Source organism: Cottoperca gobio, chromosome 6 (genome assembly GCF_900634415.1).
Source record: "Cottoperca gobio chromosome 6, fCotGob3.1, whole genome shotgun sequence".
NCBI lineage: Eukaryota > Metazoa > Chordata > Actinopteri > Perciformes > Bovichtidae > Cottoperca > Cottoperca gobio.
This window is the reverse complement of record NC_041360.1, coordinates 22,782,074-22,808,947: the sequence shown is the minus strand read 5'-3', so window position 1 is coordinate 22,808,947 and position 26,874 is coordinate 22,782,074. Positions and strand designations below refer to the sequence as shown.

The 26,874-nt window shown below is 41.1% G+C and overlaps 1 protein-coding gene across 1 annotated transcript in view; it reads right to left on the bottom strand.

The window, feature by feature from the left end:
* cspg4 (chondroitin sulfate proteoglycan 4) overlaps positions 1 to 26,196 on the bottom strand; it is a 62,595-nt gene extending 36,399 nt beyond the window's left edge. Inside the window, exon 1 of the mRNA XM_029433399.1 lies at positions 26,082 to 26,196. Coding sequence (XP_029289259.1) covers positions 26,082 to 26,196 — 115 coding nt within the window. The remainder of the gene's footprint in view (positions 1 to 26,081) is intronic.
* Positions 26,197 to 26,874: the final 678 nt, after the last annotated feature.

Genomic DNA, 26,874 nt, shown 5'->3' with positions numbered 1-26,874 from the left:
ATAAACACTCACCCATGCACATACTAGTGACCATGAACACACACTCTCACTGTCTCCACCATGAGTCTCACAACCTGGCAGTGATTCCTCCACGTCCTGCTGGCTGAGTCAGCCCATCGTCTCCCGCCATTCATATAACTGTTTTCCACCAGGCTACCGTTGTTGAGGCCCGCCCTGCTCCACCCAGACCATACAGCCACTTTATTCCCCCCAAAACAGCCCAAATCTCATATGGGAAGAAGTTAGTAGGGTTCCTCCATCCGCTGTTTTCAATCTCCACATAAACAGCCTATAACATGGAAAACCCAGGAAAGCAGTAAAACAACTTAAACAGCACTCAAATGTTCCAGCTGCAACTCGTACATCCATTACATTTTCCCACAATTTGCACAGTTTGGTTTCATTATTGAAGTGCTGGCTTTGTAGAAGGATAGCTCTGGTTTCAGTGGAAAATGGTGGTTGCTGGTACATGGGGAGAACCCCTTCGGGGATTAGAATTTTAAACAACAGGCTCCTTTATCTCTCCTCTTCTCCACAAATGTATTTCTGAGATGATAAAAAGTTTTGATTTCTAAACATTAAAGAAAGAAATATTTTGTGCATTACTAACAATCTATGAGCTTCATAGTCGTTTATTGTTCTTATGGCAGTGACATTATGAATGACTAAAATAAAGTATGACGCAGTCAAAACAGTAATGGCTTTTAGAAAAGGAACTAAGTCGCACAAGGGTGGATTTGATCCAGTATGAAAAATTGTTTTTTTCACTTTGTTTATTTAACCTTTCTTTAAACAGAGTGTGAATTACTTTTTCCAGGAACACCCTGCTCCACACAGTTACATACAGACACCTGGACGCTAACAATGCAGTGGGATGTAAGTTGTTTGTTTAAAAGCTCCTCAGCACTGGTAATGACAAAGGAACAAGCACCGCTCTTTGCTCTCTCACAGGTTTGTTAAGCTGCTAAAACCCGAAAAACGTTTTGTCACAAGTCATTTTCACATCTCAATTTTCTCAGTAAAAAGAAAATAAATTGTGCCATCTGCCTTGTGAAGTCATCTCTTCCTACACATGGCATTTAAAGGCTTCAACATAGAACACACAATTCACGTAAACACGGGTCTTGTTGGGCTTACACACTCATGCCACATCTGTGGTAACGGTCTAAACATGTGGTGACAAAAGGGCCCGAGGGGGGAAACAAACTCTGCGTCCCTGCCAAATGATTCCCTGACAGCAGCCACTCTGCGCACCACAGTGGGCCTGGAGGGACGTCGTGGCAACGTGCATCCTCTCGCACAAGCCGTTGTTTACTGTACATAACTCTCGCCCTTAGGCAGCTGTACCATGTACAGATGTAGCAACAGTAGAAATCCAACGGTTTAATCTATGATGGCTGCACCAACCTTCACCTTGCTGGTAAAAAACAAATGAAACCCTTCTTCTTTACAGCCATCTGTCATAGTTTTCAAAACAAAGCACCCCGTCAAAACTACACAAACATTCCCCGTGCCGACTGAATTCTGTTCAGATTGGACAAGTTCAGCTGCTCATGGCCACATTTACACTCAATATCTTCGATATGGCCGGCAGCCATTGCTTCACCTGGAAGCACTTTATTCACTTATAGTTTCCAACATTTGAGACAGAATCATCCATCTTGGGCATTACGGTCCAGAATAAAAGCCGGACGGGAAAGTTTTGCTTTGGCTGCTGCTGCATACTCCCTAAAATCCGAAGGTGTTATTTGACAGGAAAGTACAGATACAGGGTTTGGTGGTTGAACACAAAGTGACTCTTCGTCCACCTTTGCTACTGACAGGAGAGTCATTATTTGCATGACCTTTAAAAAGGTCATTTGTCAGGACAACGTGAACAGAGATCGTACTAAGCATTTGAACGAAGAACGAATGCTGCCTTTTCTTTCTTCTGGTGAACACAGTCTCATTGGTTTTAAATCCTCACAGAAAGGGTATCTTGTGACACGGGTCATGAGTCAGATTTGATTTGATCATGTGCATCATAGTTTGCTGATCCGCAGGGTTGCCTCAAAGAAAGAATGCACAAACAACTTCATAAAAAATTAGGAAGACAAAATGTTCAGCGAGAAAGACATATGATGAAAAAGACCTAGAAAATCTGGGAAGCATGCGAAGCAAATCTTGAGAAGTACAAAGAACAATTGCAGACAAATTGAGAGCTTCATCCGACTTCTTGCTGTTCCTTTAAGTTGGCACAGAACCTCTGCAGATAGACAGACAAGGTCCTTATTACAATCAATTTGCATTTAGATGATAACAAGAGCAGAGACTTTGAATGGGCTGTTGTTCCAACACTTTCTCTGTGTATCCAACAGATATAATTACAAGTAATGCACCTCATTGACTCTGACTGATTACAGGGTTATTTCTCCATTTTATCTGAGAGAAGTTGTTCATAATCTTCTTTTGTGTAACATGTGCATGGCTTATTCGACTAAATGTTCATCACTGAGTTTGAAACGACCATATGTGTTGCAGATGACTGTGGATGGACCTCCAGGATGACAGCGGATCAGCTATTGTTGGAGGTTAACTGCTCTTTTTAAATCGACAGAACACTGGATACAAGGATTAATTGTTGTTAAGTGCTAACAATATAATCGTTGTTTTATCTTTTTTTAATTTGACTGTACATTAGTAGATATCCAGTTAGTTTAGAATAGGGCTTGAAAAAACAGGAACATGTGGGGTGTCCCTGCAGTTATGTGTTGGGATGCCAACCATTAACGACAGTGTTACAAACTAAGACCAACGCGTGTTTCAACAGTTTGGAAATAAACTGTCTGTCATGTCCCATCAGATCATTTAATGTTATGTCATGTTTTTATGTTTAGTTCATGTTCAGTGTTTAAAGTCTCAGGTTATGTTAAGTTACCGTCACTCGTGTCGTCTTGCACTGTTTTGTTTTGAAACTTTCCTTTCCCTCTCGTTCCAGGTCACTTAACTTCCTGCCTTTGTGTGTTTGCTGTGATCGTCTGCCCCGCCCCTGATTGTTGTCACCTGTGTGCCCTTACCTCATGTATAAATAGTCCTGTCTCCTCTTGTCTTGTGCCAGTTCGCCTTGTAAACGTAATCAAGTGTATGTTTCTTGTTAACGGGTAATGTTGGATTAAAATATCTTTTTGTTTGAAAGTCACTTTTTGAGTCGTGTATTTTTTGGATCCTGTGTTTTTTTGTGAAGGTTCGTAACACTGTCCTCAACGAGACTTGGAACATAAGCTAACATGGAGGGACATTTCGCTCTGCTTTCATTGGACAAGATTTTCCATTTCGCCCAATCCATTTGTTAACTGTCTCAAGGCGTTTGTGTCTCAAGGCTGCTTCATCAATAAACTACCATAGCACCCATTAAGATTAACCCGCTTCATGTTTTAGGGCACATGTCTTTGGAACTTATGTACACTGTGTTGGAATGTATCTGCTCTCCCAAACTGCGTGCATCTTGTGAGCCTTTCATCCATCATCACAAATATTTAATCTTGCCACAGCACAATTACGTGTACTGATGAAAGTGCCACACATGGCTGAGTAATTTGATTGTATAAGACGGGCCATAGGCACAGATGGCTTGCACAGATTTTGTGCATAACACCCAAATCGCTACACATACTTTTACATATAATGCTGACAGATCCTCAGCTATATTTAGATTTATGAACACATTTGTTCATCTCGTCAAGGCGCTAGACGGCTTTTTGCTCACTTTGCTGGGTGAATATTGACAATGCTGTCAGACTTTGATGAATGCAGGGGCTGGAGGAGCACGATGTTGAGACGCAGTGTCAACGAGAGGGAATGATAGCGAGACAGAGAGATCATCAACATGGGCGGGTGAACTGAGCACTGGCGAAAGGGGAAGTGAGGAATATGTTTTTTGTTCACTGCTTGAGGCGAAAGCTCCATTGAGACGGAGTCACTGTGTTGAAGACTAAAACAAGGCTTATGACTAAAATCAATGCTCGCCTTCACAAGACCTTGTAGCCGAAAACAGAACAGTACCTGATAGCGGAAAACCATTGTAAACGTTGACGTGGTGCAGAAAAAAGAAACACCAGAGGGTTTAAAAGTCTATTCGGAAATCCAGATATCGATTTGTATGAAAAGTTTTACTTGTTAAGTGAGAGTATGTAATTCAAATCTGTGCACAATGTTGCCTCTTAACACTGATGCTATTGAATACACCCTCAACCACTATAACACTATTTGATACACCTTCTCCGCATTTAACCAACATGTACGGCAACATTTATCACTACATTTTTATACTCTTTGAGTCAACAGCAGTTAATCAAATACGCAGTAAACACAGATCTAATCTCTATTGACCTTTCTCTAAATGCTGTCCCCCGTAGTTACTGTTGCTTTCCATTTTAGCACTACACCCAGACAGTTAATGAGGATAATGGTGGCAGATGCATCACTTGAACTTCCTGGTAAATGTTTAAACAGGTCCTTGATTTCAGACAGAAATAGATAAAAGCAGGATTCTCTTCTCTAGCTGGTGACCGTGTGTTTTGCCAGATGTAATGACAACTGTTGTGAGCTGGCAGATTTGAATTACCGTCTCCGACTGAAAATGAAAATGCATTTTCTTGGCTACATACATGACTTCAGCTTAAAGCTTAGTCAGTTGATGATACATGTATGAAATGGAAGTAAAAAAAAACAGACCTGGTCTTATATTGGAGAGGTATTATATGATAAGAGAAAATGCAAGATGTTCCTTAGCTTACAATAGAAAAGCATACGTAGACAGCTAACCTTTGTTTAATTTATAATAGTGAGTGTAATTTCCGCATACTGTGAAATGTAATTATCTTTTCAGTTGGTTACACATGATACAGTAGGCTATATTAGCAGCATACTAAGAACACATTGTGTACCTTGTGTTTAAAATATGCAAATGAATTTCATTAAAGTGTCGACATCTCTGCTTCTACTCACTGCGGATGAGTGAAAGTGATGGTGCCATTACAGAGAATGGTCCCTTCACTCTGTCCTTCACCTTCTTTCCATTTGAACATGTGCAGGTCAACGATACAACACCGTTCACACTGAATGGACAGCACACTGTCACGTTCTGATTTAAAAGCTGTATAGATGTTTGAATGTTGACCCGTTAGCACCATAGATGAATCTTAGATGCAGGAAGTTAACGACGACCCATCTAACGATGCCCTCAGATGCTCGTGTCCTTCTAGTGTGTATCAAGATGAATTGCTGTTTCATTAGGATGACATCATCTGTTGTGTTGACTTGATTGACAGGTGTTCCAGGAATCAAGAAATTATTATTTTGTTTCCCAAATTAGAATCTTATAACTATAGACATAATAATTGTAGTTAGTGTCAAAAAAAGTGGGTATTTTGCAGACACAGTACACACATTATTCCCCCCCCCCCCCTTGTTATTTTATTCTGCTTGGTAATTTTTATTTTACAGTTTGTGCTTATATATCTGTAAAATATATGAAAGAGTTATACGAAATAACGTGTGTGTGTGTGTGTGTGTGGTTTTAAAAATGAATAGTCTGAAGAAATTCCTTCTTCTAGTTGACACAGGGTAGAACTTCATCTGCATAAAAAAACCTTGATCTCCATCCTGGAGCCAAACATCCAAAAGTCAGGAAAATGGTGATAATCCCTTTTGAAAGTTAGATTTCTTTTCGGGTTTACAAGGCATCAGGCGGGCTTTCTCTGTTATACTCGCTCTTCTTTTGACCTCCAGCTGAAATCCCCCTTGCACACCTGTATGTGGGACGTTCATTGTTATTCACTGGTTGTTACTTGAATGTTGGCCGTATAAAACTCCTTGAACTTTTTCCAAAAAGGGAATTATCATGCTTTATGTTCCATCTGGCTCGTTTGGGAAGAGGAAGAGTTTGTGAAGATTAAACTTTTCCGTTCTCTTTTCGCCTCATTAAAAAAAAAAGGATATACTTTCACCTGCAAAAGGGAGTGGGGGGGGGGACAAGAGGCCTTCTACAGTACAAACCCAAACATAAACCATCTGCAGATGTGTTCGCTGGTGCTTACACGCTAAGTAAGCAAATGTCGCAGAATGTCAATACATGTGAGAAGTGATGCACCACATGGTCTGAACATACATATATTACGTCTCATACCTCACAGGGAGATCAAATTCCCTGAAATGGAATGCCAGCGGATATGATAATATAAATCTGAGGATTAGCTTTTTGAGTAATTCACAGATCTGGATGATCTGTCAAACTGGCAACAAACTTCTCTCAAAGCCTCGAACATCAGACAAACAAGTGATAAAAACCCAGTTTTTGGATCAAATAAATGCCACACAACAATTTCTAACCCTTGAATGGAGAAATTAGATTTGTTCTTAGATTATTCTTTTTTTAAATTCAACGTCAAACACGTGCTTGGAAAGCAAACAGTGAAGTGTTCAAGTCGATCAATCAGCTGATCATCAGCAGCGTGAACGTTCAACTCTGAGACATGAAACAGATGTCAATCTTTGTAACGTGGAGACTGGATTCAAGTACTTCCAGCCCTGTGATTGGCTGATATAATATGGTAAATGTGTTTAAATGTTGTTTTATTTCCCTATGATTAAAAGAAGTCACCGAGATCACCTGTTTGCTTGTTTACGCCGATTTCAGTTTGGGGATGAAATGAAAACAGCTTACAAAACCATTAATTAACCATCCAAACAACACAAGCTAACCCAGTTGAAAGCTATCTGAGTGTAATTAAAATTCCTCTGGATTTAAATACGTTCTCGAGTGTGCATGCTAACGGCCCTTTTGGGAGCTTCTGGGACTAATCGGAGAGACTGAGAAGTGTGTTCCTTTTGCTAATGGGTGAACGTATGATTTCACAGCTCCCAATGCGATTATACTCTTATTAGGGTCAGACATTCATAAAGACCCATTATCACGTAGTTTTTCCCATCATGTGTGTGGGTGATATCATTTCTATCTCTTTTGGTGTTTGCAGTCTTCTCGCTTTGATTCCAGTGACTCAGTCTCTTTGAACTAATGTGTGAGCCACTTGAGTGCTTGCACCCGAACGTAACCCAAAACTTAATGACAAACAAAAGTCTAACCAAAAAGACAAAAAGGCTTAGGCGCTTTCTTGGCCGGTTTGATGTTGCAAATGTTCAGATGGTTCAATTTAAACATACTTTAAAAGGGATCATGAGGTGGTTAGTTTTCTGGAGAATTAAAAACCACTTATTTCGGACGGACATCGTGTACATACTTGTGTTTGTGGCAAAAGAGAACCATCAACAACATTTCAGGAGGTAGGAAAACGTTGGAAAAGCCAGATCACCAGCCACAACGTGAGAAAACCTGGCTTCAGAACAACACCACCTCTCATTTTCAAATTCACTGCTGCTTTGTGCTCTATTTTAAATGAAACTGCTAAAAAATAAAGAGCCACACACATGTTTGTTTTTTTTACAATATTGGCAGTCCACCTCCAAAGATAGTTTACATCCGAGTTAAATGAATCATGTGCGAGTGCTCAGTGATGGCAGAGTAATTAACAGTAAACAAGCCATCACTACAAACAGTCTCAGACAGATGAGACGGCACACTTCAGGCAATTTGGTCAGCAGTTGGTTTTTCTTCTTTTTTTTTAAGCTGCAAGACATTTCCTCTCTGAGTCATATGAAGGGTGTGGTAAAGAATCCGGCACAGATAATTCTCAATAAGGTCTTTGACTATATTTGTTAATGCGACTTGAAGTTTTATAATCATTTTTTTGTCAATTACCTGATATATTAATATTATTTTTCACCAGTGTATTCACAGACCAAATACGTAATGACTGTCATTATTTCAAGGAATCTAAATCTATTTCTAAACCATATTTTTGGCAAACAGGTTTGTCAAAAAGTTTCCACGGATCAACAAAGGACATAAATATGGATAAATAAAACAAGGGGAACTGAATATTTTGGCAGCGACAAAAGTAAGAAGCTTAAAATGTATGACTCATCCATCCGTCTTTATGCTTCAGTTGGCCACACACATGAAATCTCACACGTACACACACACACACACATTTTAACACACAAGGATCCCCATCTTCTGCTCTCACAGAATCCTCCCGATGAGCCACCGACACGCTGAATTCAATCCACTCGGGCAAAAAACACAGCCTTCGACACAGATAAAAGAACTCATGATTGAACGAAAGCATATGCATGGGCTGGTGGCATGAAGGTTACAGAGGAGGGTTTATGACTGCAGGGATGTCAGTTTGAATCCCTAAATGAGCTGGGGGGGGGGTTGAGTTACGCCGTGTCCTCCCACTAAAAAAGGTCCAATGAGCTGCCTTTGAGCAAAACACGTAAGCTGCAGTTAACACTGGTGGCTCCCCAGTGTGAATGTGTCTAATGACATGAATGTGAAGCAGGATGTTGCTAAGTGTAAAAAAATTCCTTCTCTGAAGTGCTCGTCGCTCTCCTCACCTGCCACACGGAGAGTATATCGACGTGATGAACAAACACAATGTACACATGGGGCGTGCTAAGCAAATATAACGTGTGAGACTCGCAACAGAGCTTTTTGCAAAACTGAATTGTAACACATGGAGTAAGTTCAGAAAACACACAGCCTCGCCAGTCCTCGCTGTTTTGCGTAGCTGATGACATGGAATGTGTTTGCTACATTTTACTGCGTTTGTCCGATAACTGTGCCAAGCTTTGAGGTGGTTTTGGATCGAAGAGAAGAAAGCTCCTTTTTTTAAAACATTTATAAGCTGCAGGGCGACTCTGCTGAGAAAAGGGAGGGGTCATCCAACCCAGGCTGTGGAGAAAACCGCCTCCCCCCTCGAAAAAAAAAAAGCTAACTAAACAAATGGCAGCGAAAGTTATTTTTCAGATGGCTACTGTAAAAGGAGTCTTTGTGTCCTTAAAAAATAGGCTCCAACCGACACTTGACTGTGCAGCAAAGGAAAGTACAAATGGAAAGAAAGACTCAAAGAGAAAGTACGCAGTGTACCCAGTGGGAGGAGGGGATTTTCTGGTGAGCAGCAAAAGATGTATTTTAGTCAAAAGAGCTCCTTCTGGAGGCTTCTGATCCGCCGTTTCACCAGAAGCCCTCGGTGTTGTGTCAGGGCGTTGGTCTTGTTTCCAATAGCGTCACTTTCTGTGCGACAGCAGCTTCATAAGACCTTAATAATGCGTTTTATTTTTACCCGCCTCAGTTATCTGATGTGGCAGCAGTAACTGCAACAGTCATGTTCAATGAGAAGCTGAAGTTAAACTGAGACACACACACACACACAAACTACACATGTGGGTGTACTTTGACAGACAACTCATTCCAGCTCGTCCATAGGGAACACACCTGAGTACGCTGTGCATCTCTCCTTCAGCTGCAGTACTGAACTGCTAATGGATATGGATCCTCTCTACCGTTACCATGTGACTATAGAAAACTCATTTGAAGAGTTCAAGCCCATTGCAACACAATTATTTAAGTGCAACTTCAAGCTCTTGGTGCTCCGAGCACTTCACAACATGCTGAGCTCTCTGAGCCGTCGGGAACATACAATAAGCTGAAAACACTGAGTAAACCTGTAAGGCACATACAGACTGAACCACACAATACAGACATCCATCAAAGAGGGAACTCATTTCTTCTTGCTTGCGTAATCAAAACTTTTTGAAAGTTAAACCATTAACTTTCTCTGTTAACTGTGTCAGGATCCCAGATATTATCGTGGGTTTTCAAACACGTATGTAACACAGCATGTGGAAGCTCTTCAACATTCACAACACTGGTCCTGTGAATCAGATGTAAATGAGTTCTGGCCTTTAGTTATGAATATATTCACAGTTGTTTATTAGAATTTAAATGAGGTTGTCGAATTGAATTCCACGGGCTAAATAAGGCAACCTATATATTTCTGATTACTAATGAATGCCGCTCTGAAATGTACCGATTCTTGATAATCCTGCCAAAGGCATCCGTCGCCATCCAGCTGGCATTCAGATGTTCTGCAGATGCGTTTGATTCACCGAGAACAAGGCCCGTGGAAACAACAGCACCCAGAACGCTGCACTGCACACTATGGAATGCGTAAATGATGCATTTTCAGCATTAACTTAACTGTGTGGCTTCCAAGCAAACAGTTTGGATACGAGTAACACCGTAGAGATACAACAGTCCATTTGTTGTAGAGTCCTGGTTCTGCAGGATGTTGTGCTTCATGCCACCCACTCTAAAAGTCAAATGAGGTGAGCGGTGTTTTGTTACACGGCTTCCACATATGTTATTTGTCAACCGTTTATATCAGATGACTGAAAACCATTAATGAACACATTGTTTCTGGATGTTCTCCCTATAAATGTATTTATTGTTACGCAAATGCAGAAATACAGAATGTGGGCTAAATAAGTGAAGGTGGTAAAAAAAAAAAAGCCAAAAGAGAAACGAGGAAGTTTGCTATTATCAGGAAGTCTGCCTCTTTGAATTGAGAAAGATTGTTTTTCTTATCCGATTTTAATTTCATAAAGTATTCCGTAGTGCATTCATATATCTTTCTTAGCGTGCGAGGAGGCAGAGGAGAGCGGACGCAGAAGGGCGAGGCAGGGTGGAGCTCTGCTCCTGTTGGATTTGGCAATAAAAAGTCCAGCTCTGCAGCACCACAGCATCCTCCTCACACGATGTGTGTTCCATGTTTCACAGTGATTCACGGTGATTCACTAAAATCATATACCATGTGCCCATATGAGACTTGGGTACGCCCGACTTCCAGTGGTTTGACATCCTTCATCTATATTTCGCTCAACAAAGCGACGGGGCCATTTCTTTTGAAACAATATATTTCTGTAGCTCAAGGAAGAAAGTATGTTACGGCTGCGACACAACACACCTGCTCACAGTTAAAGCCTCGTTCATAAATCAAGTACAATAGCCTGTTACACTACAAATGATCCAACGCTCTTATTTCACTACACTGTCACAGACAGACAGTTTCAGGGCCAGTAAGTTTGTTTCCAAATGACCTCACCGCGGAGCGATTCAGGAGTCAGCAGTGAGTTCACACGGAGAGCACCGTCAGTAGTTTATGGCTTGAGAAGGTTTGTTCTGGTCAAAGTAAAAGCTGTATAGTCTGTGAATGAATCATATCAGACTTCAGGTAACCCAGCACACAGGCCTGAATCCAAACGCTTTGGAAAGAAGCGGTCTGATAATCACAGTGTCACGGTGCTCTCCAGGTTTCAGCTGATTGGTAAGAAGCCTGAGAACAAGTTCCCAAACATACGACAATAAAATAATATTTACCTAGAGGAACAAAGCCTTTTAAATTATAATAAAACGCATCTTCAGAAAAGAAGTCTCAGAAGGGCTTAAAGACCAGCGCTTCTGACTGACAGCATCTGCTGACATGAGGTTTGCAGGAAGGATCAGGAGGACCAGGATGTACGCCTCTCTGCGCTGCTTAAGCCCTAAAGAAAGGGCGTCAATCACACCCTGATTGGCCGAGAGGGGAAATGCCCCAAGCTGTTCTCAATTCTTAATTAGAAGCCAGACTCACACGGCACTACAGGTGATCTGAATAACCCTTCAGTTTAAACGAATTGGGAAAAGGGTAATTACAACAATTACCAAAGAATGAAGGACTGCCAAAATGGTGCATTAGATTTTTAAGGGGCTCAAATCGAATATTAGAAAAGAGAAATAACTCTTGGTACCTTGAATATCCATACAAAGTTGTAAGTGGTTGTAGAGATATTTGGCTTAAAGCAGTGGACAGTCTGACTTCACCACCCTGTAACATTTTGTGGGCCCTTGAGTGAAAACATTATTTGAAAAGATTTACAGCCACATACATTATTAGCTTATTCGGGAAACTTCAGAATATACTTTTGCACGGACCGACTGTGGATTCTCTGCCACATCTCTTACAAAGGAATCACATTATTTCTTCTAGTATGGACAGGAAATTGTTTTTCTCATTGCATTTATGGGTGCATAATTAAATTCTGCAGTAAAAAAAAAATGCTTGCTTCTCCTTTTAATACATTTGTATTTGGGTATCAGAAACAGAAGCTTAAGTGTTCGACACAAACTCTTCGGCTACATCTGAGCTGCACCGACACTTCTATGCAGTTGTTTTACATTTTGTTTCCACTTGAAAGTACTGCAGAGCTCATTCCCTGAATCAGCTCCCAAACTGCATCCACTCAGCCCTACAACGGGCTCAGGAACGCTGGCCTGCACACACCCAGACAGATGTCAGGTAATGGCTGAACATTCCCTGGCGGTAATGCACTATTTCAAATGTCCATGTATTTGAATGTGCACTGGAATCTACCTTTCAGCACAGCACTGTAGGTGCCGTGTTGAAAACAGCCTCTTCTGCAGTGCTATTTGCAGGCCAGTAAAAACATTGTGAAGCCATTTTTGGCGAGGTAGTCATTTAGTTACGAGAGAGGCTGAAGGTTTCCTATTAGAGGAGAAGGGGAGATGGCAGTGACGCCAACAAGCACATGTTGTGATTTGTTTTAGTCTACGAGCAGAAGCGGTAGCCTGGTGTGTGCCTGTTTGTGTGTCAGCCTCTAATAAGGACATCCATGATTAAACCTAATTAATGATCTATACTTTCAGACCCATTCTTGATCGTGTGCGATTTCAGTTTCAGCTTTGAGGTGGCACTTCTCTACCTTTTTCAAATAAAACGTCTGGACATGAAATCCACAGTTTGGCAGGGTGGTGAACCCAGTTTATTCCACTTTCGGTTGCCAGAAAGATATTTGTGCTCACAAGTAGCTGCCTGTTGGATGACACTAAGATATCTCTGTGACAACAGCTGCTGAGCCAGTTAGTGTTAAGACTTCCTCCAAGATACACAACACGGCAATTTACCGAAGGCACAATTTACTTGTGCAGAGATAGGAAAATGTACTCTTTCTTACTATTTCCCTTACTACGATTGATTGTATCAAACCTTATATTGTCCTATCAGTTATCTGAAACCACCAACTCTTCACAAACTGATGTCTGGTTTGATAGTGTCTGGTTGCAAAGTGGAAAACGTACATTGTGTTTATCGTTGACGCTGTAAAACTGTTTTTTTGATTGGAACGAAATCTAATAATTGAAGCATATTCCTATCTTAAAGCTGGGACACTTTCCAGGGATCAGATAATTCTATTTCTACCTGCTGATCCCTGTCACTGTCTGCGAAAGTGAGAAGGGTTAGGGTTGTATACAGCTTCTGACCCACCATCCTTAAACTACAGTAAATGCCACACACCTTTCCCCCCTAAATAAACTTGAACTAAATTGCCATCCAGTATTATTACACATTTTGTTTTTACTTTACCAATTTTCCTTTCCACACATGTATAACAATCGTTCACGCATTTAATGGAAAGAGGGCAAAGAAACACCAGGAGCATGCTAATTGTTTAGCATTAGAGAATCAGGCAGCCAGGAAAAGCAAGTTCAATCCCCCCCCCCTGAGGCTGGCCTTAAGCTAATTGCCATCCAGTGGTTATTGGTACCCTTATATGTAGCACAATGCTCTTCCACACTGCAAATGAGCTATACAGCCCCTGGAGGTTACTAATCCAAGGTTGGGCCACATTTCTGTTGGCTTGGAGTTCCTGAACAGACCGTGTGTATCATTGGTTTGCTTTAAAAGAAGAAATGAAAGTTTTCTTGTTGTGGTAATGTCTCCAAGGCCCACTTCATATGAATCTGAGAGCATCGCAATGAAGCTCGCCAAATCTACACTGAACTCAACGATGTTTGAAACATCTAGATTTGTCTAGAAGAGACGCATGGGAATGCATTTTAGGCTGTAAAGTGACAGGATGCGCCGGGGTCACGCGTGGTCAGCTTCCCTTCTCCCAATCTTTAAATTCCCCAGGCACTATTCCCATGGCCCAGTCAGGCACACTATGATACATCAGATTGCATAGTTGGCTACAAAAATACCGGTTGTTCTCGGCGCGCTCTCATCTCTCCTGTCATCTGCTCCTCTTCTGGTTTGGCCGATCCTTTGTTGACTTCAGCTGCTGTCGCCAGTTGCTCAAAGACTCCGATTGTTTTCCTCATAATCTTTTTGCCTCTTCCACGAGATCGTTTACGTCTCAATGTTTGTTTAATCAAGCATGTAATCGTTTTTGAGCTTGGTCTCCCCAAATCTCATGAAATGGATTGTCTAGAAATATAAATATGTGTGCGGAGAATGAGACAGCGAAGAGCCGGTGGTATACTTTATATATTAATGCAAGGAGCGGCACAGTAATAACTTTGATACAGTATATTTATTTTAATTTCTGTAGATCAATGTTTCAGCACTTCTCGTTTTCTTCAGGTTAAAATCCAGTTATAGTCCGACTGACATATATACATTGTGTACAACTGGAAGTCACAAAGTAAGAAAACAAGCGTACAAAAGAATAGCTCTTAAATGATATAATGTTTTGTACTATTTGTATGTCAGGACGATTAGTGTCTTCTTTAAGGCCGTATGAGCCAAAACGCTGATCCATAGAATTGGAAATAAAAAGATTGCATCAGATTTATGAGTGTGCTGCTTTTTCTTCCTTCTTTGAAGCAATAGTTTGACATTTTGGGGAAACACGCTTATTCGCTTTTTTCTCGCCGAGATTTAGATGAAGAGATTGAAACCTCTCTTGTATCTGTGCCGCACATATAAAGCTACAGCCGGCAGCCGCCTAGCTGACAGTCGTATAACACAAAGACTGGACATAAGTGAGAACAGCTTGCCTGGCATCACACACTATTTTTACACTTTGCTTTAAAAAAACTAAACAAATAGATTAAACGGACGAGTTATAGTGAGCTTTAAAAGGTGCGTGTACCCTCCTTCCAGCTTCCAGTCTTCGTGCTAAGCTAAGCTAACCGTCTGCTACAGTAGCTTTAGCGTCATATTTATTATACAGACGTGCTTTTCATCCTGCTTATCTAGATCAAAGAATCGAACATGGGTATTTCCCAGAATGACAAACACTCCTTTATTGTCTACTTGTGCACTTCAATAGTGATTACTTTGTGTCCCGTCTCAACTATTCTACATGCCGAAACGTAATCATGGATTCAATAAAATAATCTAATCTAATAAGTGAAGGAAGAATTGAAATATCATATAATTGACGTCCACAACACACAATCTGAGTCTCACTTCACATTATTCTATGAAACTAAGCAGAACCTTTACGCATCTGTTTTGCCACAACTGTGTGAAAGATTCAACACATGATTGCACAAGGAGCTCGCTTGTCTGGCTCGGCAGACCGGTGACGTGCTTCAGCTCCACTGTGCAGCTGTTCTCGGCTTCATGCTACTGCAGGCGGCCGTACAGTCAGTCAAACCGATCTTCATGGGACACATCATTTCCTACCGGTTATTTTAAGCCTTCATAACCAGCAAGATGACGACATTTGCTCCCTAACACTGGGATCTGTGTGAACCACAGCACAAACCAAATACACACACACACACACACACACACACGACTGCCCCACCCTGGATCCCCCTTCCTCCCCCTTCCCTCTCTCGTCAGCCCAATGCGAAGCAACATGTTCTATTGTTGGTTCTCCTGTCTAGCTATATTTATCTGGCGCAAGCTATTCCAGACCGTCATCTGCCCGATCGCAGCCCCCTTGATTCTAACTGAACCCAGCCTGTAACGAGGCCGTCTGCCGTCAAATTACTCAGAACACTTGTTGGTCCCTCGGCGGTGCTGATGAAGATTTTCAACAGGATGGAAGTTGGCGCTGATCTGCCTTAATGTCAGCATGCTGTGAAAAGTGGCCCTCCTAACTGCAGCCCCCCGCTGCCATGTTGTAGAAGTGAGAGAGCAGGGGACGAGCTATTTGGATAAAAACAAAAGGGGATTTTCATAATTATTTTGAAAGAGGTCAAAATCATCCTCATGTGAAATAAAGACAATTAAACGTAGATGTAACATTTCCACATTAAAATCTCTAAAAACGGTTCGACCTATGCAATATATTTTGATGAGCTGTGCACTTTTTTCCAGAAACGGTCAGGAATTTACTTTTTAGTCCAATTTAAACCACATTTTTATGATACACAATTTTAGTTAATTTTAGTTCATGGTTGTTTTTAGCTACATATTTTACCAGGACGAAGGATTTTAGTCATTTGACGGATAATTGGGCTTCGGGAGAAACTGACGATGGATGCCACCAAACTCAGTGTCTTGTCTTGTAATGGCAGAACATTATATATCATGTCACATTCTTGGTGAAGTTATCCGTCAGATGTCAGGTGTTGGCCAGAATCTCTAAACTAGGTTAGAGTGTCAAAACTGCACAAAAGAGAAATGTTTTATTTATTTTTTGGAGATTACCATAGCACAGCCCCTTGAGGCTAAAGCTCAATCCCCCTAGTTCTGGAGCGAAGGCTAAAAACATCTCGGAGTCGATAACTAATTAGAAGCACGGAAAACTATTACTTTGGAGTCAGATGATTAACCACTGCGGCCTTGTGCTTATGAGTCATATACCCTCTGAGCTGGAGGGAGTCCCCACACTCCCCCCGTGTATTTCTCTATATTTAAAATAGTGAGTCATGTTCATGTGCGAGCTCCTGTCCCTGCTGCATAGTGCTATGTAGAACGAAACTTATGAAACACCATGTGAAATGCAATATACATCACATTTATATTAAAGACCTTTTACAATTTGGCTCTTTTTTAATTTGATGTATTTGCGTCACTGCTGTTTGTGGCTTGTTGTATATAGAACTTGCTAAAACAGAATTCCCTCAGGATTTTGATGGTTTCTGAGAAAGAAAAAAACAAACCTAAAACACATCTGATGACAAACTGGTCTCTCAGTAATTGCGGCACACTCGCATTCTTTCACCGCAGTTGTTTTGTCTATATTAGGCAAGAGAAGCGGAGGGACTGTTCGACTAAAGCCTCCAGCTTTGGCTTGCTACTACCTGACCAAGCCGACTCCAGATGTTGGAGTGGAAAGCTCAGGCTTTTCCTAACATCTCAGATGAGTCAGCCCAACACTGGAAACATTTCCCATGATTCACGCTGCTTTTTCCAGTGCCTGAGCAGCCTTTTGTTACCGCATTGGCCACATTGGTCTGATTCCACTAATCATGGCATGTGACTTACTACAAAGCGAGCTTTGTTCCTAAATCTGATTTCGGCAATAATTTCTATCATATGATGATGTAGGATAGCAATATCTGATGACAATAAAAGTTGATAACATTCACGATAAACAGGAAGTGAAGATCTGGAGAGCTGATCTTTGGGCGGTAAACTAATTTCATAACAGACCTTTGGGGAAGGAGACATTTTGTTTTTTTCCTTTTAATTTATTTTCAATTGATAAGAGAAACAATGGCAGCCAGAATAGAACAGATTCCTCTCTATTCAACCAAAAATGATAAATCAGATTCTCAAAAAAAAAATGAAAAAGGAAAAAACCCATAGAGGACACTCGTATCGAGACATCTGGTCATGCATAATTCCTGCTTATTGAAAACTTGGCAGTTTTGTGATGATGAGAATTTTCTCTGGAGTTTTCATTTTGGGCACTTAACTCTCCAACAGCTCTTATCGTAAATAAACATGCAGAGTTCAGTTGCTGTAGGGGGGGGAAGAATATAACACACTTTGATTTAAATGTCCCTTTAGGTATTGTCATGTGCATGATGGTGCATCTAGGTTGGCAGTATTTGTCTTTTTGATCTTTTGCAGCACTGTTGGTTTGTTTTATTATTATTTTTTTACCGTGATTACTGTTTATTATGTCAGTAATTGACATTGAGCTCATTCGTATCCATATCCTGTTGCCTGCTACTGCAAAGACCCACTATCCTCAAAAAACATCATAAACCAAATCTAATATTTTTTCCAGATGTCAAGCTTTTGGCCAAAGGCACAGAATTACATTTTGTCCCAAGAACTTTTGCTGTTTTGGATTCCAACCTCAGCTGCACTCTGTATCTAATGCTAACACGCTAAGCTAAGGTGGTGAAGATGGCAAACTTGCTAAACATAGTAGTAGTATTGTCACTGTAAGCTCTATTTTCCAGCTTTGTCCGTGCTGTTCTAACCCCATACTTCTGCTGCTGTAGGTAAGACTGTGCCCTTAAAATTGCCTATAATTACATGGCAACAAGGCAATCAGAGATCAACAACAATTTGAAATCCCAAATTGCCGTTACAGGCCTGAAATCTGCGTGTACCATTCGTCACTAAATTGCAGAAAAACCCCCTTTCCACTGACTTATCTGATTGACGTGGAAAGGGTTAAAACAACACGGGAGCACCCCATGAGATGGCCTTTGACCCTCCACCTAAGGAGAGAATCTGGGCCTGTGTTTATGTACAAAAACTCTTTTGTGTACACACCCAAGGCTAAATGAGGTCTGTGTGTGGGCTGTCTGCCCACTCTAAGCAGATCATAGCCCTAAAATATAATCCGAGCAGCCTACCGTTGACAGCCAGCAACCTCAAAGAGAGCAATGTGGGAGAGATCATCTGCCAGGGGACGATAGAGACCTCAAGGCGAGGGACATGTCTTTTTTTTAATTCTTGCATCACAATGAGAATAAACTTATGATTTGTGCTTTTGAAGTTAATGACTCGTCTGCTTTAAATGTGACAACAGCCATTCACACCATACATTCAAAAGGAAGGCAGAATTGCTCTCTTATTTTGAAAGGGTTCTGTAGCTCCGTGAAGGACAACTTGAAAGCTTCATCACATGTTTCTACTGCTTTAAAGGATTTTTTTGATTAATTATAACTCAAGTCTTACATCTGTAGTTTTCTCAATTATTTGTGTCAGTAATTATACCATAGGACTCTTTAAGTTAATTGCTGAGATCTGGCAGGCTTAAAGAAAAACATGAGCACTCAGATGATCATACTGGCTTTAGAGAAACCTGTATGCAGGGCCAGAATAACTAGCTCTGGGGCCTTGGGGTGAAAATATTCAGGAAAGGGCAGGAACTTTTAAAAATAATACTTGGCAGATGATTGGATGAATCATCTGTCTATCAGCGGCAGTCGGGAGAAGAGCGAAAAAACATTTCCATCAAGAAAAGACGTCAGTGCCGGTCTTTGCTCTTCTTTCAATGAAGAAATACTCGGTTCTGATTTAACCTCTTTGTGATCACCGTCGTTGTTTCAAACAAACAGTCGCCTCTCCGTGTCTCACACACGCCTGAACCACGCCCACAGCTGCCAGTAGCTCATCACAGGACGTGGATTGGCAAACAAACACATTACTTGAAGCCTGATCTTGTTATATTGACAGAACCCAGCTAACTTTTGGTCCCCTATTTATGCATATTTCGTTTTTACTGTGTAAAAATGTTTTCTTCTTCTTCTTCTTCTTCTTCTTCTTCTTCTTCTTCTTCTTCTTCTTCTTCTTCTTCTTCTTCTTCCTCTTCTTCTTCTTCTTCTTCTTCTTCTCTTCTTCCTCTTCCTCTTCTTCTTCTTCCTCTTCCTCTTCTTCCTCTTCTTCTTCTTCTTCTTCTTCTTCTTCTTCTTCTTCTTCTTCTTCTTCTTCTTCTTCTTCTTCTATCTATCTACAATACAAACCTAAACAATAAAGGTGTTTTAACTATTTGTGTTTTAACTATTTGATCCCCCTCTACAAGTCAGGGCCTTGAGGATACATGATATTAACGTTGTTTTATTGGTGGTTTAGAGGTGCATGCATTATTACCAAACTATCAAATTACCACAAAGTCATAACCACACAGTGAACCTGGAGCCCTTGGGAGTTCTGAGAGTTGAAGGGCAGTGGTTGGTAATCTAGCCTTGGCCCTGAAGAGAAACCAAAGATGAAGAGTAGAAGTTGTAAACAACCATCACAGTTTACAGACTGATTTACAAGTTCAACTTTGGACCAACCATATCAACCATAATCATGTTGGGTCCATTCACAAATTCTCCACAACTGATTGTTTGACCTCTGACTTTTTTACATTACAGCAGACGCTCTTATCCAGAGCGACTTACAGTGAACTAACTACAGGTCTCCATGGAGTAACTCAGGTACCATGTAGGCAGCCCTGGTATTAAACTCACATTCTTCTGGTTTGGAAAGCGTACCACCAGACCACTAGGCTATCACGACCCACTTTTCTTGCCTTATTTGTCGGGTTGTCAATGTGTTTCAAGATCGCTGCAGTTACTTTGGTGAATACGTTATAATTAATAGTTCAGTGCTCATGCTCAACAACTCTTTTCTTGGGCGCTCTTCTGTATATTGAATGTAGCTGACATGCTTTTCTGACAGAGTCCCGATGTCTTGTCCCGAGGAGTTATTGCCGTTACAGTCGTCCAACCTTTCACTCTTTCATTTTGGCATCGGCAGTGTAATCACTGGGCAGACATGCTGCCCACCCTGTTGCTGCAGGACAGATATAAAATTCTACCTGTAGTAAGAAGCTGAAGTTAGAAGAGAGGAAAGGAGCCGGGGTGAGGCAGGTTGCTCATACAGCTAACTTTAGATTCTTGCAATGATGTTTGCCTTGGGCCAGAATCCCAAAAAAAATGTTAATAAACCATGACTCACTGAAACTTTCTCTCTGAAAGTGCCAGGATAAAAAAAATCAGGCAGGCAGAAGGGAGGGAGGTTATATCATATTAGAAGCGTTATCAATATTGATTGTCTTCGTGCCCGAGAGAAGTTGTGAGAGTCTCATTTCCACGAGCTTGTCAATGAGCAACATGTCTTCTTGACTGTAGGAATATATACTATGCACACAGTGCCTTACAGTTAGTATATTGTTCTTCCTTCTGCTCCTTTTCAATCATGGAATGTGTAATACTGTATTTGGTCACAGATGTAAAACTCTCTCCTTAGACATTTTCATAAAGCTGAAGAGACCACTTACTTTTTGGACATTCGGACACATTTCCACAGACGGAAAGCAGACAAGCAACTACGCATTCTCCTCTGTATTTATAAACACTCCGATTGTCTTGTTTGGATTTACTCCAAATGTCCCATTTTTTAACTCTGTCCTAACATTGCGTTGTGTTTAAACTACGAGGTAAGGGAAGGGTCACAAAGTGTGTCTGTGGGAGCGGCACAACCGGCAGAACACTAGACTCATCCATTTCCCAATGCAAATATTGGATTTATTAATCTTCTGTGCAGACACTTGTAGTCACACCATTCTCCCTGCCAACTCTCAAGGAACACACAGAGGCCTTGTACACAGACATTTCACAAAGACAAGGCAAATTTCACTTTTATTTTTTCTTGTTACCATAGCAACATTATACTCTAGGGGAGATAGCGGGCTCATATGCAGTCTTGGGATGCAAATCCCCTCGTTAAGCTTTGCAATTGAAAATGCAAACACAGTCGGAAGCAAGACATCTCTAAAACACTCACACATATACATAAACCATTAGACAATGTTTGCAGTGGATGTTGTTGTCTTAATTTTAGACAAGCATCCGCTATAATTTATGTTATCATTCAACCAATGCTCTTATACTGTAGTGTTATTTAGTAGATGTATACATCATTAGTTCTGCCAACAGAGTTCTGTTTGTCTGGCTCTTCATCTGTCGGGTCATATTTGTATTTTAGAGAACATCAATATTTTACAAATGGATTTCCAGAAAACAACAGAAGACGAGACAAAACAAAAAGAACAAACAGGAGACTTTGTAGAGAGCTTGGTAATGGGGTAAGAAAGAAGTCATTAACTTTTCACACTGTTTGGCCAACGGAGGGGAGTGGACGTGTACGTGGCTCCCTCAGGAGACGCACAACTTCCAAATAGATTTACATAACAACCTCAAACTTTGTGTGCCTATCAACAGACAGCAAAACACGAAATAACCTCTATTACCAGGCCAACCAAAACAACAAGCACGCACTGGAGAGCAATTTATGGTTTGGAAATAACTACACTGCCAATTTTTCCAAACCTTGGTGAAGTAGCAGTTAAAGGGCAGCTGTAATGGCCGCTGAAGAGATACAGAGCTGCAGGCAGTTTTAAACACTCTGAACAGGAACATGAGCATCCCTTCAGCAGAAAAGTGCTGTCGCATGACCGCTGAATACAGAACCCTGCTGGTGATCTACTTTCAATGCCAAAAGAGATGTGTTGCTTTTAAATTATATGGTGAAATGATATTTAGTGATATACAGAAAGGGTTTGTGGGTATTCAGGAAGCTTGGGAAGGTAAACGATGGTGTTGGATGTTGAATTGAGGACCATGACATCACCAGAAATGTAAACCGGCAACACTTATTCTCACATTTTTAGCTTTCCTATATTTTCTTCATATATTCTACATGCAGAGAAAATTACGGAGTTTTCTCACATTCAGTGGGGAAAAAAACAAAAAGGGCACCAGATGCATGTTGTGGGGCACCAGCACACAGAATGTTTTATAACATGTAGAGCAGCCTAGTATATGGCGCTGCAGCACGTTTCCTTAATTTTAAATGTTCAATGTGTAAGAACATTGCAGAGATATCTACTGAAGTTAGCATGCTAACTGACTAGTTACGCCCTGTCCAGTCTGTAATACCACTTCTTCCTCTAGAGGCGATAGTGAGTCAGTGTAGCTCCAGTCTGCCCTCAGACCAGAGGGAGAAGAAGTACAGCTGTCTGACTCCCTTGTAAATGTTACAGCCATGTCTGTTTTATAGTTTGTTTATTGGATTTCATTCAAACGAGAAAACGAGCCAAACCCTCCGCGAGTCCACCAGGGCTCACACTGCATCATAATTGCTCTTGAAGCTGTCAGCGGAAGGAACACGACAATTTAAAACGATGCAAAAGTGGAAGGTTGCATGACTGAAGAAAATGAATGGAAGGTGTTATTATAGGTGAAGGCTCACTGTGTTCATGATTTGACTCAAATTCTTTTGGTCATCACGTCGGTGCAGATGACCCACCACACAGTGCCTCTGTAAAAGAAAGGTGCCAGTGACTTGAAGAACACCCTGGCATCTGGACGTCATGTGGCCTGTGACATTAGAAGATATCAACTCAGGGAAGAATTGAAACCCTGTGTAAAGCTTCTACGTAGTTGGTGGAAAGATCCCCCGAGCAGCTTGTGGCAGGCATTTTGTGAAGCGAAGGGGGGCCAAATTCTAATCAGAGACTTGGTACATCTGGTCAACATTAGCAATTAGTTCTCCAGGGTCAGTGGGCCTACTGTTCACACTGAGGCAGCGTGGATTGTGCCAGCAGATAATTAGATGAGGAGAAATTGTTCCCACGTAATGTTTTTGTTCTGTCATTATTTTGATTGGAGGAGATGTGGAAAGTCTACTGCGCCATTTAACCAGTCAGCACTAACTACAATGCTGACTACTGTATGCATATCTGCGTTAACATACTGCACACAGATATGCAAAAAAAGTTTCTGTGAATCATTAGCACATGCAATGCGACCACGCTCAGACCGCCGTCACAGTTTGTTCGGTGTACGGCAAATTATTTAGCGGGGGTGTCGCCGTCACGCAGTCAGTGGGGTTTATCTATAAATGAGCAAACAGAAGGGCAGATGACTCTCTTTGTGCTTGTGGTGAACAGATCACAGTGCAGACGATGTGAATGCAGCTCTCCAGCTGAGCTTTGATTCAGTGCCACTGAAACAAAGCGATACTCCCCCGTTCAGATCAAGAGACACTTCTTCACTTTAGCTGCCAATGAGACACTCATGGAGAGGTTTGCCCGGACTTAATTGGAGTGGAATTTGCAGTGAGAGTTTGAAGATCTGACAGCCGGCGGAAGACAATGAGCTCAACAGCTGCTCTAAGTCCAAGGCTGATCCTGCCAACTTGCCATATGTACAATTTTGCGCTGAGGTGAGTTAGTTAAGATGTTTCAACTTCACATCCACATCAACGGATTTGCCTCAACCAAACACTGTACATCCCACACTAACTGTACTCACACTCGGCAGGAAAACTGCTGCATCAAGTCACACTGAGAAAGGTACATCTGTTGCTGACTTTACTCATGCACTGTGTAGCCATTGTATGAGCCTTGGCCTCCCAGCATCCCCCTCTCCAGCACACACACTGCCTCTCTCACTACCTTACTATCCCCCTTTCTCTCTCACTTTCATCTCTCCTCTCTGGTTGGATAAGGAGCAACTTTGCCTGCCACTGTGCACTTCCCTCTGAAAGAGCCATTCATTGCTGCTGGCAGAGGAACCTCAGCTCACCTCCTATGCACAGAGGGGTTCAACATCACTACCTCCTGCCTTTTAGCAACATGCTTTCAATGCAAACATTCTCAAGGTAAATGCTCTCACACACACTCAGACGGGCACAGGCTGAAAGGCAAAGAAAAAAAAAGTGCTTTAGATGAGAAACCGACAGATGTTGTCTCAGACTTTGGACCAGGGTCAGACACTTGGCACATCTTTCCCCTCATGTATTGAGTTTCATCCAAGATAGAAGAAGGCTTCACTGCTGAGCAACGGATTGCACGAGGACTGTGAGAGTGAAGAGCAAAAAAATAAAATAAAATAAAATAAAGAAGACGATGTAGAGTTTCCTCAAACTTTTTGCTCAGTTGGTGCAGGTTAAAGTTAAAGTTTCTTTACTTCAAGTTTGAGGCTTTAACTCATCAGCTTGGCATGCTTTGATTTATGCATTGGGACAGCCTCAGACAGAGAAAGTGATCTGATCTCCTCCTGTGCATTTCTGACAGAGGGGGGGAAATCTACTTGGTTGGCAATTATTTACTGAGGAGCACAATAAGTCACAGGGTTGTAAGATGTCAGCATGATGTTTGAAAAGGTGGATGTCAAAATGCATGGAATTGATTTTAAATATAAAAAAATAAAAAAAGATGTTTGTGAATGAAGCCACACGTTTGCCGTTCAACTGACATGACAGGTGGTTTCAAAAAAATCTAACCAGCTGTAAAGTACGTTATTCCTGCAGCTCATATAAACATTATTAAGATGTTTCACGGAGGGGAGATTAGTTTGAAGCAGGGGTGTCAAACTCATTTTAGTTCAGGGGCCACATGCAGCACAATTTGATCTCAAGTGGGCCGGACCAGTAACATCACAGCATAATAACCTGTAAATAACCACAACTCCAAATGTTTCCTTTCGTTTTAGTGCAAAAAAGTACATTCTGAAGATGTTAACATTTAATCTTTTTACAAAACATTATGAACAACCTGAAATTTCTTAAGAAAAAAAGTTGCAGTTTCAACAATAGTATTAGTTTATCATTTACACATGTGCGTTACAAATTACAGATCACAGTGTGTCTACAAAGGCTTTTACTTTATGATCAAAACAACTCATTTTTACACTTTGCAAAGTCATCCCGCGGGTCCCGCATGTTTGCCACCCCTGGTTTAAAGCATTAAGTGTCTATCTTTATGCACCGTGATACCGTGTTTAAAGATGGCAAAATATTTTGTGTTTAATTTTTGAAAAAAAGACTCTGGTAAAAAAGAAGGTAAGACAGCACCAGCACTTCAATGTTGGCAGTTTGTTGTGAGTCAGCCGGTAATCACTGAAACAGATTGCACTTTTCTTTCACGGCTCAAAGAGACTGAAAAGAAATGGAGCTGCCATCTTTTAGTTTCAAGGAGATCGTCCTTCGGAGTCAAAGCCTGATTCTCGTCAGAAAACAACTGTGTGAACAACAATATCATTGTCCATATTCTCCATATTCAGCTCTGTGGCAAACAGAAGTAAACAATTTCCATCGTGATAGAAAGTAAATGTGTGTTTAAAAGCCCTGGAAGCTCACTTGGGAAAAAAATGAATACAAGTTCAGTAAAAATGAGCAATAAATACTCACATGCTGAAAAAGCAATCTCAACACTTCTGCTGAGATCTGATTCTGGCGTTCAAAACGTTTACTTGGACATACTACGAACAGAAGTATGAACACGATCATTTGCATTGTAATATACAGTATGACCTCAAATAGATGATGTGGATTTTGATTTGATGTGGATTTGTTTTTAAGATCGTCACATTATAATAACGATCATTATCCTCCTCTCAGCGACGAAGCCCTCCACAACCAGGCCCCCTCCTACCTCACCGACCTGCTCCATCACCACAGTCCCTCGTGCACCCTCCGTTCCTCCGACGCCAACCTCCTGTCCCTGCCACGGAGGACCGACCACCGGACCCTGGGTGAACAGAGCCTTCTCCATCGCCGCCCCCTCCCTCTGGAACTCACTCCCCAAACACATCCGTGACTGTACCGATCTCTCCATGTTCAAATCTCAAAACTCACCTCTTCAGATCTGCTTTTAATGTGTAACTATTTCTATTAATTAAACATTTAAATGTTGATGTTATATGTACCTGTAAAGCATCTTTGAGTCCCTTTTAAAAGCGCTTGATAAATACAATATATTATTATTAGAATTATTAGAATTATTATTAGAATTATTATAATAATAATTATTATTATTATTATCATCAATGTGAATTGCCACCACTAGGTTGGATATTTTCTCACCAATGGAGACTGTTTAGTCAGGATCACTGATTTTCTGTCCACTTGGGGGCAGTGGTAACAAACTGTAAACACAATTATGACATCATCACATTTCAAGTTAACATAGCAAACTTAGCTAACAGTAGCTTTCACATGCAGCAGTGACGGAGCAGTCTCTACGGACCTCTAAGGGAGTATCTGGCTCTTTGGCTGCTAAATGCTCCACAAAGAGATACAACCTGCTGCGGAGCTGCAGATTCAGGTGATATTTCTGTGCAGGTTCATCTCTCCAAGCGACCCCTTTCACATTGTTGTTTTTTTACTTTGTCGCCAGAAACATTGTTAATATAGAAAACACTGATTACAGCCACTTTAAAGGATAATTAAA